This window comes from Eptatretus burgeri, chromosome 2 (assembly GCF_056783735.1).
Source record: "Eptatretus burgeri isolate ZD-2024b chromosome 2, Ebu_testis_v1, whole genome shotgun sequence".
NCBI classification, from domain to species: domain Eukaryota; kingdom Metazoa; phylum Chordata; class Myxini; order Myxiniformes; family Myxinidae; genus Eptatretus; species Eptatretus burgeri.
Genome location: NC_140962.1, coordinates 19,245,351 through 19,261,504, shown reverse-complemented (window position 1 = coordinate 19,261,504; position 16,154 = coordinate 19,245,351). Strand labels below are relative to the sequence as shown.

General features: G+C 44.1%; 1 protein-coding gene across 1 annotated transcript in view; it reads right to left on the bottom strand.

Moving 5' to 3' along the window:
* The window catches only part of LOC147031525 (thioredoxin-like), a 47,207-nt gene that overhangs the window by 11,551 nt on the left and 19,502 nt on the right, over positions 1-16,154 (bottom strand). The window contains exon 3 of the mRNA XM_085864500.1: positions 5,926-6,030. Within this exon, the coding sequence (XP_085720626.1) occupies positions 5,926-6,030 (105 nt within the window). The remainder of the gene's footprint in view (positions 1-5,925; positions 6,031-16,154) is intronic.

The window sequence follows — 16,154 nt, the reverse complement described above, 5'->3', positions numbered from 1 at the left end:
TTCATTAGCAGATTGGTGACCACAATGTTGAGAAAAAGGTATTTTGGTGAACTGCGGACGGTGAAACCGAAGTCGGAATATGGTCAAAATTGTGATTTTTGTGTGATTTATTCATGATATGGCTCATATATTGACGAATAAATGACCTATGAGTATGTAGAGGTTCATGCCGGTCAATTTGATACCAAATATGACAAAATTGGTGGTATATGGAGGGGTCAGGGTGACATTATGTCACTTTTTAAGCAGCGTAAAATAGTCATTCTTCAAAAAATGTTAAATGTCTTCAAAATACACGTCCGGACCATTTCCCAGAGTGCCACCAAGCTTTTTTATTAATCATTAGGGTTCACTTGAAGTCTCACATGGTGGTTTGCTTTCATACCAAAAATCCCACGGGACTTTATTTTGTACAAGATGCTGCCTGACTATTACCTGTCGCTTCCCTGACAGGTTTAATCAAAAGACAGCATGTTGTACTGCACAAACATATTGCACATCTATCTGTGTGTCAATGAACACACACACACACACACACACACACACACACACACACACACACACACACACACACACACACACACACACACACACACACACACACACACACACACACACACACACCTTACTGAAATTAAGTGAAAGAAAAGAAAAATGTTTTTTTTTAACAACATGTAATTGTTGTTGTCGTCATCGCTGTGGTTGTCGTTTATGTGAATCTTTCATGTACATTTATAAATTTTTCTATTGCTTCGACAAGAATTACTATATTTAATTTTGTGTGCACCTTCCATTTCTTCTGAAGGGTTTCTGTTGTCGTAAAATAATAAATGTTACCATGACATTGGAACTGCTACATGAAGCTCCCATCCCATTTTTTCTTCCTCAATCCCAGAAAGAGGGGCTTTTAAAACAGGAGTCTTTATGGTTAAACTAATAAGGGACATTTTCACAAAAGCGGGTCAGGTAACGGTAAAGACTGTTCGAGATTTTTATCAAGAATATATTGCCCAGTCAGTGCAGAGGCCTTATGGTGATCCTGCGTTGCTGACATCATTTGAACATTTTTCTTGGCCTTATAAGGGGTTCAAGCACTATTTCGAGAATATCAAAGAAAGCTGATTTTTGAGTTTGTAGTTTACCGTTACACTGACCTGCTTTTGTGAAAATGTCCCATAAACAAATACAAATTATTGTTCCAATTGAATCAATAATTAGCTTTAGACGTACAACCATATTTATTATTCTCCAAAAGCAGAAACCGCTAAAGCTTGAGCTCATGTTGCTGCTTCTTCTTCTTCGTGTAACACACAAACACAAACACACTGCAAGAATGCAAGAAGGGATGCAAGAGAGGATGTTAAGGAACAATGGACCACCTACTACTAAATAAGGCCATACTCGAAAAAAATGCAATACCCGAAGAACCAAATAATCAACAGAATGGATAGACTACAAAATAAGCTTTTGATAGTGTCCCACATTAATGGATGATAAAATGCATGCAATTGAACAAGATCAATCCTCAAGTAATCGAGTTGATGGAGAAAGCAATGGAGCTTTGGAATACCACATTGATATTGCAGCACTCATGAAGGAAATATGGAAATACCAGGGGTGAAGATACGTCGAGGGATCTTTCAGGGCAACAGCCTTTCACCCTTCCTGTTTTGCCTGGCCCCACTAAGCAACCTCATTAATGAGCAACAACATGGATATATCCTGACATCAAATAAGGGAATATCCAAAGCAACAAGAAAGGAGACACAACTACTTTACATGGATGATTTAAAACTCTTTGCACCAAATGACAAAAAATTGGCAGAACAACTCACATTAGTGAAACGTTACTCTGACTGACTTCAAATGGAATTTGGCCTAGATAAGTGTGCCAAGTGCACATTCATACAAGGTAAACCAATGAAAATGGACAACATTAAATTGGTGCAAATACATCAATACAGGAGCTAGCCAACGAAGCATCGTACACATACCTGGGAGTAGAAGAGGACCACCAAAAATGTTACAAACAAATGCGCAAACCAGTTACCAAAGAATAACTACACAGAACGAGGCTGATCCTGAAAACATACCTTTCTGCAATGAAGAAAATCAAAGCTGTAAAGCAACTCACAATACCAGTATACCAATACAGCTGTGGAGGAATAAAATGGCCACAACCAATCAATCAATCAACTGGATATCAAAACAAGGAAACTCCTCACCATCCACAAAATGTTCCACAAAAATCAATGTATCCCGAGAATGTACCTGCCGAGACGAGGAGGAGGTCGTGGCCCGATGGAGCTCAACCAAGTGCACAGAATGACAACTGTAGGATTGGCTGAATACTTGAAAAGGTGCAACAGACTACCGAATCCAATTTGAAAGCAAACACGAACACAACAAAACAGAGAAGGTATCACAAACCCACCGAGGAAAACATTTCCAAAGACAAGTACGAATGGACAATGTCACACAAGAAACCGAAACAATGAATACAGCCACAATTGCAAAAAAGACAAAAGAAAAATATAAAACGAAATATCAACAGATATACACCAATAACTGGGGAAACGACAAAAGAGCGAGGAGGAGGAGGAGGAGAAGGAGAACAACAAGAAGAACATTGCCAAGACAAAGAAGGCTCTTTGGAATGGCTAAGAAGAGGTCAGCTCAACTGGGATGGGAACAAATCATTATAAATGCTCAAAACCACAGACACAACACCAATGGCTTTAAGAAAATGGTGGGACCGAGTCAATCAGACAAGTGTAGGTTCTGCAAGGTAGAAACAAAGTACAAGCCACCTTCTATCATCAGGATGAAAAAAACTCGTGTAAAAAAACTCAAAACTCAAAAACTCAACACCCAAAGGTGCAACAGGGTATGTAAAGTAATCCATTGGCACATCTGCAAGTCTCAATACCCCAGTTTCAGAAAACTCATGGAATCATGAACCAAAAGCAACCACTGAAAACAAGGAAGTAACACTCACGTATGACCTAAAGACCCCATCGAACGTGAACATAGAAACAAAGCATTGCAACTGGACAAAGTAATTAGCTACAAAAAGGAAAAGAAGGCATTACTAATTGAGGCGTCAGTTCCAAGGATTTTGGCCTAAACCACACAGAAATCAAGAAAATAACCAAATACAAAGATCTTAAAAGTGAATTGAAAAGCTCCTGTAAGCTGAAGAATGTCAAAATTGTATCAATCTTCATTGAAGCAATGGGAATGATTAAAAAAAAACCTTACTGAGATCTTGAAAACCAGCCCTGGGAATATTACCACAAACAAACTACAGTTGGAAGCTGTCCAGGGCTCAGTGACGATCTTCAAAAAGAGCTCTCAAAACAAAACTTTGAGAAGAAGAAAACTTCACAACTCGGTCCATGAATCATGATCCCTTACTGAAACAGAGTTGGATACTTCAAGACCTGGGAGGACTCCGTTCCATCTTCTGAAACCCGCATATGGGGATAACCGACATCTCCTTTTAGTAATAGACGATTGGCCAGACATACCTAAAAGCCTGAAGGGTATTATAATCCTCTGTTAGGTAGTGGTCGCTTTTTGTTTTTACGCAAACAAAATTTATGTTAATCACTCAAAATGAATGTTATACAAGGCAAAAATATGAAGAAAAAAAAACATTCAGGCAATATGGCCAAAAATACTTGTCATGAAGTTGGTGGCGACTTTTTTGGTTTTTTTGTAGTTAAGTCGATTCCAACAGTATATTAATCAATTTTCATTCACTGCGTGTGTGTGTGTGTGTGTGTGTGTGTGTGTGTGTGTGTGTGTGTGTGTGTGTGTGTGTGTGTGTGTGTGTGTGTGTGTGTGTGTGTGTGTGTGTGTGTGTGTATGGAGAACTAAAAAAAAAAAGTTTTTTTAACAGGAACAGGGTATTCATTGTCATTGGATAGAGAAGAGAGGGGAAGAGAGGGAAGAGAAGAGAAAAGTAATTTTTTGTTTTTCTTGCTTATTGTAATCTTGCAAGCGTGCTTGTTTTATCGGTACATGTCTTTTGTATATGAAGTTTAGGCTCGTGGAAGATGACAGCTTGAGATGCGGTGGGAGAAAAGGAGAGATTCGATGTAAATTGCAATGATGGATTCCATGACTTTACTCATAATTGGAAGCTAATAAGCCTTTAGAAGAGGAAATTTTCTTTTTTATTGAAACCCACCTGATGAGCCTGGTGTTGGCGCAGTGGTTAGGGCAGTGGCTTGGGATCCAAAAGGTCCTGAGTTCAAACCCCGTTGGGCCACTGAATTAATACACCAGGGGGTTGACTCAGCCTGTCATCCTTCCGAGGTCGGCGAAATGAGTACCAGTATACTGGGCCAGTGTATACCCAGGTTAAATAGGTGTACCATATCCCTGTGTCGTAAGAGGCGACCAGGGTTGCGTCAGGAAGGGCATCCGGCGTAAAACATGTGCCAAATCACTATGCGGATCATACGGATGATCCGCTGTGGCGACCCCTAATGGGAGCAGCCGAAAGAAGAAGAAGAAGATTTAAACCCACCTGATGCAGGCTTTGTGGAATGAGCTGAGGTTTCATTAATCTGACAATTTGTGGCTTCAGAGTAAAATCCAGACGTTTGCCATCATACAATTACGCATTTATAAAAGTGAGCAGAAAGGTGTGAAATATCGAAGCAAGGATGCGACCGACTCACAGAATTCTCCCTCCCCCGTCCGTCCGTCAAGGCATTTATTAATTATGAAGTGTCATTGCCTTAAAAATTGTCGAAAAACCCACCAAAGTTGTAATTTTGAGTGAATAGGTCAGAGGGTGCAAGACCAGAAAAGATGAGGAACAAGACAAAACATGCACGAACACTTTTGGCATGTCCAAGGACTCAAAAAAAACATTTTACCATTGGTTTGCTTGAAACAACTCATTAATAATATCAGCATATTTCATGTTCAAAAAGACTTTCCCACAATCACATCGATTTTGGAACTGATCTAAAATGAAAACAAGGCTATTCCACTTTTTTTATTGACCATGAGCTACATCTGCAGGATGTCGATGAACGTTTCACCGAATGGATGACTCCAGCAGATAAGACTGTGCAGCTCTCCCCTTTGGACTTGCGCTCCTGTCTCACAGCTTGTGCTTCTTGATGTCAAGGAAAGCAAGGCCCTCAATATCATTGGAAGCTGCCACAACCATACTGAGTTTCTAGGCCTGTTACTCTCATCGCAGACAGGTTGGTGGCCTCTGTCTTCTACCATCTCATTTTTGATCTTGCACCAGATGCCCTCTCTTGATTCTGTCCCTCCCAGGTTGATGCAGGATGCAACACAGTCTGCCATTAACCCTCTTCTTGTTAAACTCCCAAAGTCCAGGCTCACTGCTCACCTTCACTCACTTGATCCTCTTTTCTCTCACCTGTGGAACCAACTTCCCAATCTGTTCACTCCTCTTCTTCGCTCGAGGACTTCAAGACAGCTATTCCCCATTACCTCAGGCCACCTCTCCCACCCCCATCCTTATTACTCTCTTCTAACCCAAATGACCCCACTCCCAGATTGTGATTTCACCACACCCTCCCCCCTCACTATCTATCGATCTATCTCTCCATTTGTTAATTGTCAGTTGGTTTGTTCCTTTTGTGTTTCATCCCCACTACCCCTTCCTCTTTTGCTGCATTTCAGTCTGTGTGCAGCTTGTTAACCCCCATGTGTATTTCTCTCCTCCTGCACTTGACCTCACTCTCACTATCATGTCTACTCTGCTGTTGGTGTTTCTCACTTTCCATTTTGTTCCCTTCCATCAACCTCGATTATGTATACCAAGAGAAGACCTGTGTCCATTTATACGATCCTATGAATACAACTGACTTTTCCTTCTTCAATAACCACAGTGACCCAGAACAACAAAACAAAAACTGGTTTTCTTTTTACCTCATAAAAGGGTTGTATCATATTGCATGGGCCACACCACTTTGCAGTAAACTTTAAAACCACCAACTTTCCTCCAGATTCAGCGAGCAGCTTGTCAAACTGAGCCTGTTAAAACACAAGATTACAAGTTTCAGCACAGCGCCAAATTCAATCCCCATTGATAATGCATTAGTGAAAGGAAGTAACAAATTGGAATTACGTTTGTAGATATTGAGACAGTCCTGTTCATAAACGCACACAGAAACCACTCCCATCAATAAGGCAACTCGCCGGTTTACATTGTGGATGCATTCCAAAAAACTGCGACATTATTCCGATAAAACACACACACACACACACACACACACACACACACACACACACACACACACACACACACACACACACACACACACACACACACACACACACACACACACCTTCTAAGTAGTGGATTCAGCTATTTCAGCCACACCCATTGCTGACAGGTGTATAAAATCAAGCACACAGCCATGCAATCTCCATCGACAAACATTGGCAGAAATCATAGGATGCCACCTTTCCAACAAGTGAGTTCGTCAAATTTCTGCCTGTAGTGCAAGCTGCCCCAGTCAACTGCACGTGCTGTTATTGTGAAGTGGAAACGTCTCGGAGCAACAACAGCTCAGCCACGAAGTGGTAAGCCACACAAGCTTACAGAATGGGACCATCGAGTGCTGAAACACGTAGCCTGGAAAAATCGTCCGTCGTTGGTTGCAACACTCACGACCGAGTTGCAAAGTGATTCTGGAAGCAACGTCAGCAAGCACTGTTCGTCAAGAGCTTCATGAAATGGGTTTCCATGGCCGAGCAGCCGCACACACGCCTAAGATCACCATGCACAATGCCAAGCATCGGCTGGAGTGGTGTAAAAGCTCACCGCCATTGGACTCTGGAGTAGTGGAAATGCGTTCTCTGGAGTGATGAATCACGCTTCACCATCTCGCAGACTGACGGATGAATCTGGGTTTGGTGGATGCCAGAACGCAACCTGCCCGAATGCATAGTGCCAACTGTAAAGTTTGGTGGAGGAGGAATAATGGTTTGGGGCTGTTTTTCATGGTTCAGCCTTGGCCCCTTAGTTACAGTGAAAGGAAATCTTAACGCTACAGCATATAATGACATTCTAGACGATTCTGTGCTTCCAACTTTGTGGCAACAGTTTAGGCAAAGCCCTTTCCTGTTTCAGCATGACAATGCCCCCATGCAAAAAGCGAGGTCCATAAAGAAATGGTTTGTCGAGGTCGGTACGGAAGAACTTGACTGGCCTGCAGAGCCCTGACCTCAACCCCATCGAACCCCTTTGGGATGAATTAGAACGCCTAGTGCGAGCCAGACCTAATCGTGCAACATCACTACCTGACCTCACTCATGCTCTTGTGTCTGAATGGAAGTAAATTCCCACAGCAATGTTCCAACATCTAATGGAAAGCCTTCCCAGAAGAGTGGAGGCTGTTATAGCAACAAAGGGGGATCAACTCCCTATTAATGCCCATGATTTTGGAATGAGATGGATGAGCAGGTGTCCAGTGTGTGTGTGTGTGTGTGTGTGTGTGTGTGTGTGTGTGTGTGTGTGTGTGTGTGTGTGTGTGTGTGTGTGTGTGTGTGTGTGTGTGTGTGTGTGTGTGTGTGTGTGTGTGTGTGTGTGTGTGTGTGTGTGTGTGTGTGTGTGTGTGTGTATGTGTGTGTGTGTGTGTGTGTGTGTGTGTGTGTGTGTGTGTGTGTGTGTGTGTGTGTGTGTTTCCAGGGCAGGAACACTGCTGGTTTCATGTCTGGGTTGGGCATGATGAGGTTTTGGTTGTGTGAGTGTTGGGGTTCTCACTGGGTGTTGTACACATGTGCATGTGGTGTTTGGGATTGAGTGTTGTTTGTTGCTCACCTTATCCACCTGCTTGCACCATCCAGTTTTTGCCATTTACATCAGAGGTGTGTATTGTGTGGGCATGTGCACCGTCTTGCCGGTAAGACTACCCTCTCTGCTCTTCACGTGCCATGCTACCAAAATCAACCTGTGTCATTTGTTGGACGTCGTGCCGTGGACAAGGGTCCTATCAAAGTCAAATTTGTGGCCAGATTACAGGCAATGACGTGCTGTGGCTGACTGGGTCACCTTTCCAAGCATAATTGCTCCATCATGTTCATCTAGCCTTTGTTTTAAATTTCTGTTTCACAAATGTAGAAGTTGTCACAGTCGAATTTGTCACAGCCAATGTAGAATTTGTCAGTCACAGAATTTCCTGATTGCACTTCCAGTTCTGGGTTTGAAGCCTCGACAGCTTCTCTCAGGGGTCTCTGCCGACTTTCTCAAAGTTAAGTTTCCGGTCGTTATTTGTCACGTTTTAACTGTTTATTTTCTCACCTACATGTTTCTGTGTTCCGAGATCGGTTTTATTTCAAAAATCGTGCGATTTTGTGAGTTTTCGTCGACCTTGTCTTATCGGGCTCCTTGAGGGCTACTCGTCCTTTTTTCATCATTTTATTTGTATTTGTTATTGTATGGTCGTTTTATTTGTTATTCTCTCCCCTTCTCCACCAATTCCTATTTTCCCCATTTTCACAATGCCCCCATCCATTCCCTCCCAACTACACACTCTGATTCTTGTCTTAAATTTAAAAAATAACAACAACCCTTTCAGCTTTCTCCCTCCATACCCAAGAGTACTGATCATTCTTCTTCTTCGTCCTCCTTCTGCCAACACATCATCTTCTTCTATTTTACCTGACCCACTTCTCACCATTACCTTCACGATCTCTTCCGACAACCTCCCATCCTCTAATCTTATCTAATCTTCAAAAATCCATCAAAAGAAAAAAAAAATCCTTGTATCCTTCCTAACGATAAACCTGAAACCACGTGCCTCTCTACCCTCTTCCTGTTACTTTTCATTGATCAATCAGCTTCATTCTGCGTTTACCGCTCCAAATTCACCATTCACCTCACGATTTTTTCTTCAACCTTTTCTTCACCAAACCTTATGCAATTTCAATCAAAAATAATAAAAATAATTATAATAGTAATAATAATAACTAGAGCGCAAGTGAGCACAATATACGCCCGAACAAGAAGGTATATACAGAATTGTGCTACTACATGGAAAACAGCATCCTGGTTGCCATGGCAACCACTTTAGATGACGAACGTATGTCGCGACACACCGTCTCGACAGTCTGTACTTATGTACCAAATATGAAACGTGAAAGTTGAAAACTTTGGGAGTTAGAGTGCGGACAGGAACGGATGGAAAACAGCATCCTGGTTGCCATGGCAACCACTTTAGATGACGAGCGTATGTCGCGACACACTTGTCTCCACAGCCTGTACCTATGTACCAAATATGAAACGTGAAAGTTGAAAACTTTGGGAGTTAGAGTGTGGACGGACGGAGGGACGGATGGACGACCGGTATCACATAATACGCCCCGATATATACAGTATATATCGGGCGCATAATAAAAATGATCTCTTATAATGCTTCATCTTCCTCTTTCACAGGTGTGGTTCTCATTACTGTATCATAATTCACTATTCTTCTATTTCAACAGACTGCTGTCAATTCGACCTTTCCTTCATACCTTCTCAAAAAAGTCCAACTGTTACATTTCTTCTCTCCATTCTCTTAATTCACCTTGATTGCATCCCTCAAGAAATGACCTCAGTCACATTTCTGAACTAAAAAAAATCAAAAAAAAAAACCCAGTCTGCTATGCATGTTCGCTTTCCATCAACAATACTTTTTTTCCAACTTCAGTGCCAATTCACCCCTCTCACCCCTCCCTCTCAAAGCAACCATCACACTCTCCCCCCTCCAAGCTTCCCTCTCACCTTTCTCAAAAACTCCCCCTTTACCTCTCTCCCTCAACTCTCCTCACTCACCCTTCTCCTACCAGTCACCCCGCTCACTCACCTTTCTCCCACCAGTCACCCCGCTCACTCGCCCTTCACAAAGACCCCCCGCCCCCTTCTCATCCACAAAGCTGCCTCCTTCCCCTGCCCTCTCACCTCCATCTCATCACTCCACCTCCTCAAATCCTCAACTCCCCTCTGCCCCTTCTCTTATTACTCCCCACTGTACCTCAACCCAGCACCACAGAGCCTTTTCTCCTCCTCATCCGGCCCCCTCCCCGAGCTCTTCTGCAATCCCCCACATGCTTTCAACAACTCTCCTGACCACCCCCCCTCCTCCCTTATCCTACCCTCTCCTACCCTCCCCTGCACCCAAAGCCTCCTCCCCTCCTTCATTAACAGTGTGGACCTCAAATATCCAGAGCCTTTGCTCAAACCTGATAGATCTTTCCATACAGGTTGCCACTGACAAACCAGACATAATCTGCCTCACAGAAACTTTCCTCCCTCAAGACATCTCTGACTCCCAAGTATCTCTCCCTGGACACTCCCTCCTCCGGTATGACAGAACTGACCCTCATCCTGGTGGAGGAGTTGCTCTCTTCATCAGACTCGATTCCTCACTCCCCATGCACTGCCCTCACTCTCCCACACCCCAGGAATACCTCTGGCTACAGCTTCCCCTCCACTCCCACCTCATGTTTATATGTGTACTGTACCATCCACCAAACAGTGATGACTCCATCTACACCTCACTATCCAAAAACATGGACCAACTTCTATCCTCTCATCCAAACTCTCTCTTCCTCACATGTGATGAGTTTGATTGTCATCATGAGAGTTGGCTGGGCATGGGTACCTCTCTTCACCATTCACCTCACAATTTTTTTCTTCAACCTTTCCTTCACCAAAAAAATTTTCAGCAAAAGACTTCTGCGACTCATTGGGTCTGACTCAATCGGTCAACTTCTCGACCCAGACCTCAACCGACGGTACTCCATCTCTTCTGAATCTGATTTTGACAAATTTCCCTGAAAATATCTGCTGTTCTTCCTCCGCTCCAATAGGTTCTTCTGACCACGTGCTTATCAAAGCAAACATCTCTCTGGCTGGTATTAGAGAACCACCTCAGTGCTGTTAAGTCTGGCATTTCACTCAGGCTGACTGGCAGGGTCTCCAAGCAGCCATGAAACTTCTAGACTGGTCTCCCATCGCTATTTTCTCCATCACCTCGTCCTGGGAATTCTTTCAAAAAAACGTGCTCTCCCTCATGCAAAGATTTATCTCCTCTCGTCTTCAGTTGTCCTACCCTTCCTCCCGCCCTTGGTTCACTGAAGCTTGTGGTGAGGCAGTTGTCCTGAAATAACTTGCCTTTGCCTAATGGAAAGCAAACCCAATTGGGGGATAATCTCAGTTCCTTCCATAAAGCTCGGAACACGTGTGTATCTACCCTTAGGAGAGCCAGAAAACACATCTTTCTAATCTCAAGTATGAACTCTCAAACCTCTCTACCTCCTCCAAATCCTGGTGTTGTTTAATCAAATCTGTTTATGGTATATGTTCCCCCTCCATCCCCTCCCTTATCTCAAATGGCCACACTGCTGAAACCACACCTGGAAAGGCTGAATACCCAAACTCGGTGTTTGCATCTAAATCTTGTGCCCGAAACCCATCGCTTTCTGTACCCACCTTACCCAATCACACCCAACTGTCCCTGAACTCTGTGTCCTTTTCTTCTGACAAGGTGGAGAGGTTGCTGTCAAACCTCAACTCAGATTCTGCAACCAGTCAAGACGACATCAGCCCATGTGTCCTAAAAACCTGCTCCTCTGCTCTTGCTCACCCTCTCTCTGTTTCATTCACCCTCTCATTTGCTGAAGGTCATCTGCCATCTGCTTGGAAATCAGCAAACATTACCACCCTGCATAAAAAGGTGCAAAAACAGATTCCTGCAACTACAGACCAATCAGCCTTCTCCAAATCATCAGCAAGGTTATGGAATCTATCATTGCTTCAGACATTAAATTCTTCCTCTTCTCCAATAGCTTGATTTCCGATCATCAATTTTGTTTCAGACCAGGTCACTCTACCCCGGATGTGCTGCTTCTGCTCTCCCAACAATGGATGGAGGTACTCAATGCCAGTCATGAAATCAGAGCCATATCCCGAGATATATTGCGTGCTTTTGACACGGTCTGGCACCCTGCCCTGCTCACCAAACTCTCTTCCTATGGTATCCAAAGCAATCTCCACTTATGGCTCGCAGACTTCCCCTCTTGTCACAGCCACCGTGTGGCCCTAAATGGAGTTCTCTCATCCCTCTTTCTGTCCAGGCTGGAGTTCCTCAAGGCAACGTTCTGAGCCCTGTTCTTTTTCTGGTTTTCATCAACGATCTCTCCGATTGTCTGGAAAACCTTCTTGATCTCTTTTTGCTGATGACCCCACCCTCTGTCGTACCATCTGTCATCCCTCAGACTGGCAAGCCGCAGCTTCTTCGCGTTCTCTGAAGATCTGGATAGAATCATAAACTGGTCCAACACGTGGAACATGTCCTTCAAGCCTGACAAATCTCACACTCTCACTATGCCGCTCCGAAAGGACCGTTTAGAACCCCCTCCCCCATCTACTTTCTCAACAATCCTCTGGAAGAAGTTCTTTCATTCAAGCTTCTGGGTCTCACCATCTTCCATGATCTGGGAAAGCCACATTTCCAACATGGCCTCCAAAGCCAGTCGCCGACTGGGAATCCTCGGCCCACCTGAGCTCCTGACCACATGCAAAGCTTTCGTACGCAGCCTGATGGAGTCCTGCTCTCCCCTCTGGGCTGGTGCTCCTGCCTCTCACCTTTCTCGGATTCACGCTGTGGAAACCAAGGCATTTGCGAACATTGGTATCTCTCGTGATGAGGCTGAGTCTTTGGGCCTCTCACTGCAGGCAAGTCGGTGGTCTTTCGGTCTTCTACCGTCTCCTCACCCCCGTCTTGTCTGCGATATGTCCCCACCATATTTCCGCAGAGCGCTCAACGTCTGCCTGCAATCCCCTTCTGGTAAAACTACCAAAGCCACAAATCACTGCTCACCTTCACTCTTTCATTCCTCTTTTTTTTTTCCAGCCTTTGGAATAAACTCCCACACTCTCTTCAAATCCATTCTTCCCTCCAGGCCTTCAAAGCAGCTGTTCACCACCACCTCTTATCTTCCCCCATCCAAAACCTCAATCTTTTCTACCTCAGTTAATCCACCCAAAACCCACCTACTTCAAATTCCCTGCCTTCCTTCCTGAAAGTCCCTGTAATGTCCATCTTGTATTCCCCATGTTCCCCGCCCCATCCCTCTACCTTCCACAGATCTCCTCATGTCTCTGCTCCCCACTGTTTTGTCCTTCCCTCTCATCTCATGTCCCCCCCTTGCTGTGTGTTCGCTCTCATTCGAGCCTCAACAATGTATCCAGAAAAAAAAAGAAGAAAAAGTCTGCAAGACGAATGGTAAACTACACAAGATTTATCACCAGTTGGTACTGGATCTTTTAGTTGTGATACGACATTACGGATGGTGAGTAGAGACTTGTAGGCTATGCCAATCCTTTCAGAAAGGCCCGGGTAATATGGCAATACACAATGCCCAAATGTTTCTGGCTCCTTCCGTTCTGTCCATTTTGGTTCTTTCAAGGTGGGGAGCATCCCCTTGGTGTCCCCATTTTTGAGCAGGACTCCTCCAACTAATCTGATTTCTTTAATTGCATCGGTTTTGGATGATGAGAGTCCATTCCCAAGCTGCCAAGATCCGTGCTACACCGCATTTGTGGGAGATTGGGTTGCAGGAGTAATCTGCTGGTGTGATTTGTTTTCCTGTAAACCGAGGTATTTAGGGAGTCGTCAGGGTTACGGTGAACCCCCACATCCAAAAAGGCCAACTTGCTTTCTTTTTCAATTCTGAAGTTAATGCTGGGGAATACCCAGTCATTTACATATCTGCTCCAGTACTGTGGTAGCTAATTCTCATGAGTCAAATATCTTTTGTTTGAGTTCCTCAATCACCAAATTAACCACAACAACAGAGACCGGTGAACCTGAGCTGTGCCAGATATTTGTCGGTAGTGTGCACTGCCATAGATGAAGGTCGTGCTGTTCACACATCTCCAGCAGGCTAGAAACTTCCGCAGGTGTTAGTTGGCTGTTCTGACAAGCTACTTTCCAATTGTTTGAATGTTTTAACCGGTCGAGTGTGACGTTCACCGCTAGATCGACTGGGATGTTGGTGAGAAGGGAAACCACATCGAAAGATACCATTGTCTCATCATCTTGGATTCTAACCTCTCTTAACATTGACAAATTCACCACTATTCTTAACCGTTTTATCAGTCTTTCCTACAAATCTGTAAGATGGTGTATTAACAAAGGACACGATGGGTCTCAGAGGGACATTCGCTTTGTGGATTTTGGGAAGACCATAGAGTCTGGGTGCTGAACCATTGCTGCATGCCTGGTGTTGACTTAATGGTTAGGGTGGTGGGCTTGGGATCCTTAGATCCTGAGTTCAAATCCCCCTCTGCTGTTGAATTAATACCAGGTGAGGGTTGACTCTGCCTGTCATCCTTCTGAGGTCAGCAAAATGAGTGCCAGCTTGCTGGTTTCCTGTGTCGGAGGGCGACCCATCTAGGATTGTACCCAATAGCTAAGGGGACTGCTTAGACAGCACCAACGCTCTGCACAGAGTATTGTCCCAATGGATGGATGAATTCTTCACTGTTTTATCAGCCTTACCTTCTAGTCTGCCAATGATGCGTGCTTGGAAGCCCGACAATTGGTAAGATGGTGCATTAACAAAGGACACGATGAGTCTCTGAGAGACATTCTCTTTGTGGATCTTGGAAAGACCATAGAGTGTGGGTGCTGAACCATTGCTGCAATTAAGCCAATTGTAGGTCTGGTTGCCCAGTCTGCCTGTTCGTTTTAGCATGGACAATCGTGTGCTGAAACACCGTTGCTGCTTCGGAGTTGAGTCATCAGGTAATTTTTGATAAGTTTTACCATCCTCCAGTGGTGATCGTGATGTGACTTTACCATGGGACGGCTCCTTGCCCATCACTGTCACTGCCCTTATCTGCTGGTGCAAAGATCAAATCGTTCCTGTTTCTCAGACTTTTCATAGCCTTCAGATCTGGTAACGAGAGATTAGGTTTGGGTTTATTCAGCCCCGGAAACACAAAGCAACAAGTGCACACACATGCTTACTCACACACGTATAACACCAGATAATGTGCAAGTTTCTCACTCTCTCACTGCAGGCAGGTTGGTGGTCTTTCTGTCTTCTTCAGTCTCCTCTCCGGCCTCGCCCCCCGGTATGTTTGCGATATCTGTCCCCCCCCCCATGTTTCCACAGGGTGTTCAAGTTCTGCCAGCAAGCCCCCCCCTCCCGGTAAAACGACCAAAGTCAACAATCACTGCTCACTTTAACTTTTTCATTCCTCTATTTTCCCACCATTGGAACAAACTCCCACACACTCTTCAACCCCACTCTTCCCTCCAGGTCTTCAAAACAGTTGTTCACCACCATCTGTTATCTTCCCCCATCCAAAACGATGATCTTTTCTACCCCCATTAATCCACCCAACCCACCTCCTTCAAATTACCTGGTTTCCTTCCTGAAAGTCCCTGTAGCGTCCATCTTGTTTACACTGTGTACCTCACCTCATCCCTCTCCCTTCCACAGATCTCCTAGTGTCTGTTTCACACTGTTTTTTCCTTCCCTCTTGTCTCCTGCTCCCCTTGTTGTGCATTCTGTGTATTAGCTCTGATACGAGCCTCGGCAATGGATACAAAAAAAGCAAAGACAAAACAAAAAACAAACAAAAAAAAGACTAGAGCACCCAGTCCATGATGTGATTTGACGTAGATTTTGCTTGAGGTTTGCAAAATAAAACTAGAAGGGCACTCGGTGGAGCGCATACCTCCACCACACAATGCCTGATCCACGAGAACATATCGGGTCTGATACATTTTTTTAAATATCATGCTATACATTACTATATCGTTTTTGGCCCGATCTCTCAATGGAGAAAAATTACTTGATAAAATTTAATAATTCTCATATCCAGATCCAGATTCTGATGTTCAACAAAAATGAATCAATTAGTCCTTGTGCACACACCCAACGTGTCCGCAAAATTTAATCCAGATCCGTCCACAACTTTTTGAGATATCCTGCACACAGACAAACAAACAAACATGGAAAAAAAATCACTCATAGAGTGACAACTTGGTGAAACGGAACGGCATTCGGTAGAGCGCATACCTCCACCAGGCTGAACAGTTTACATTTTGTATCCCACTGATAAGTCAGAACTGATTCTGGACCTTAACTAAAAT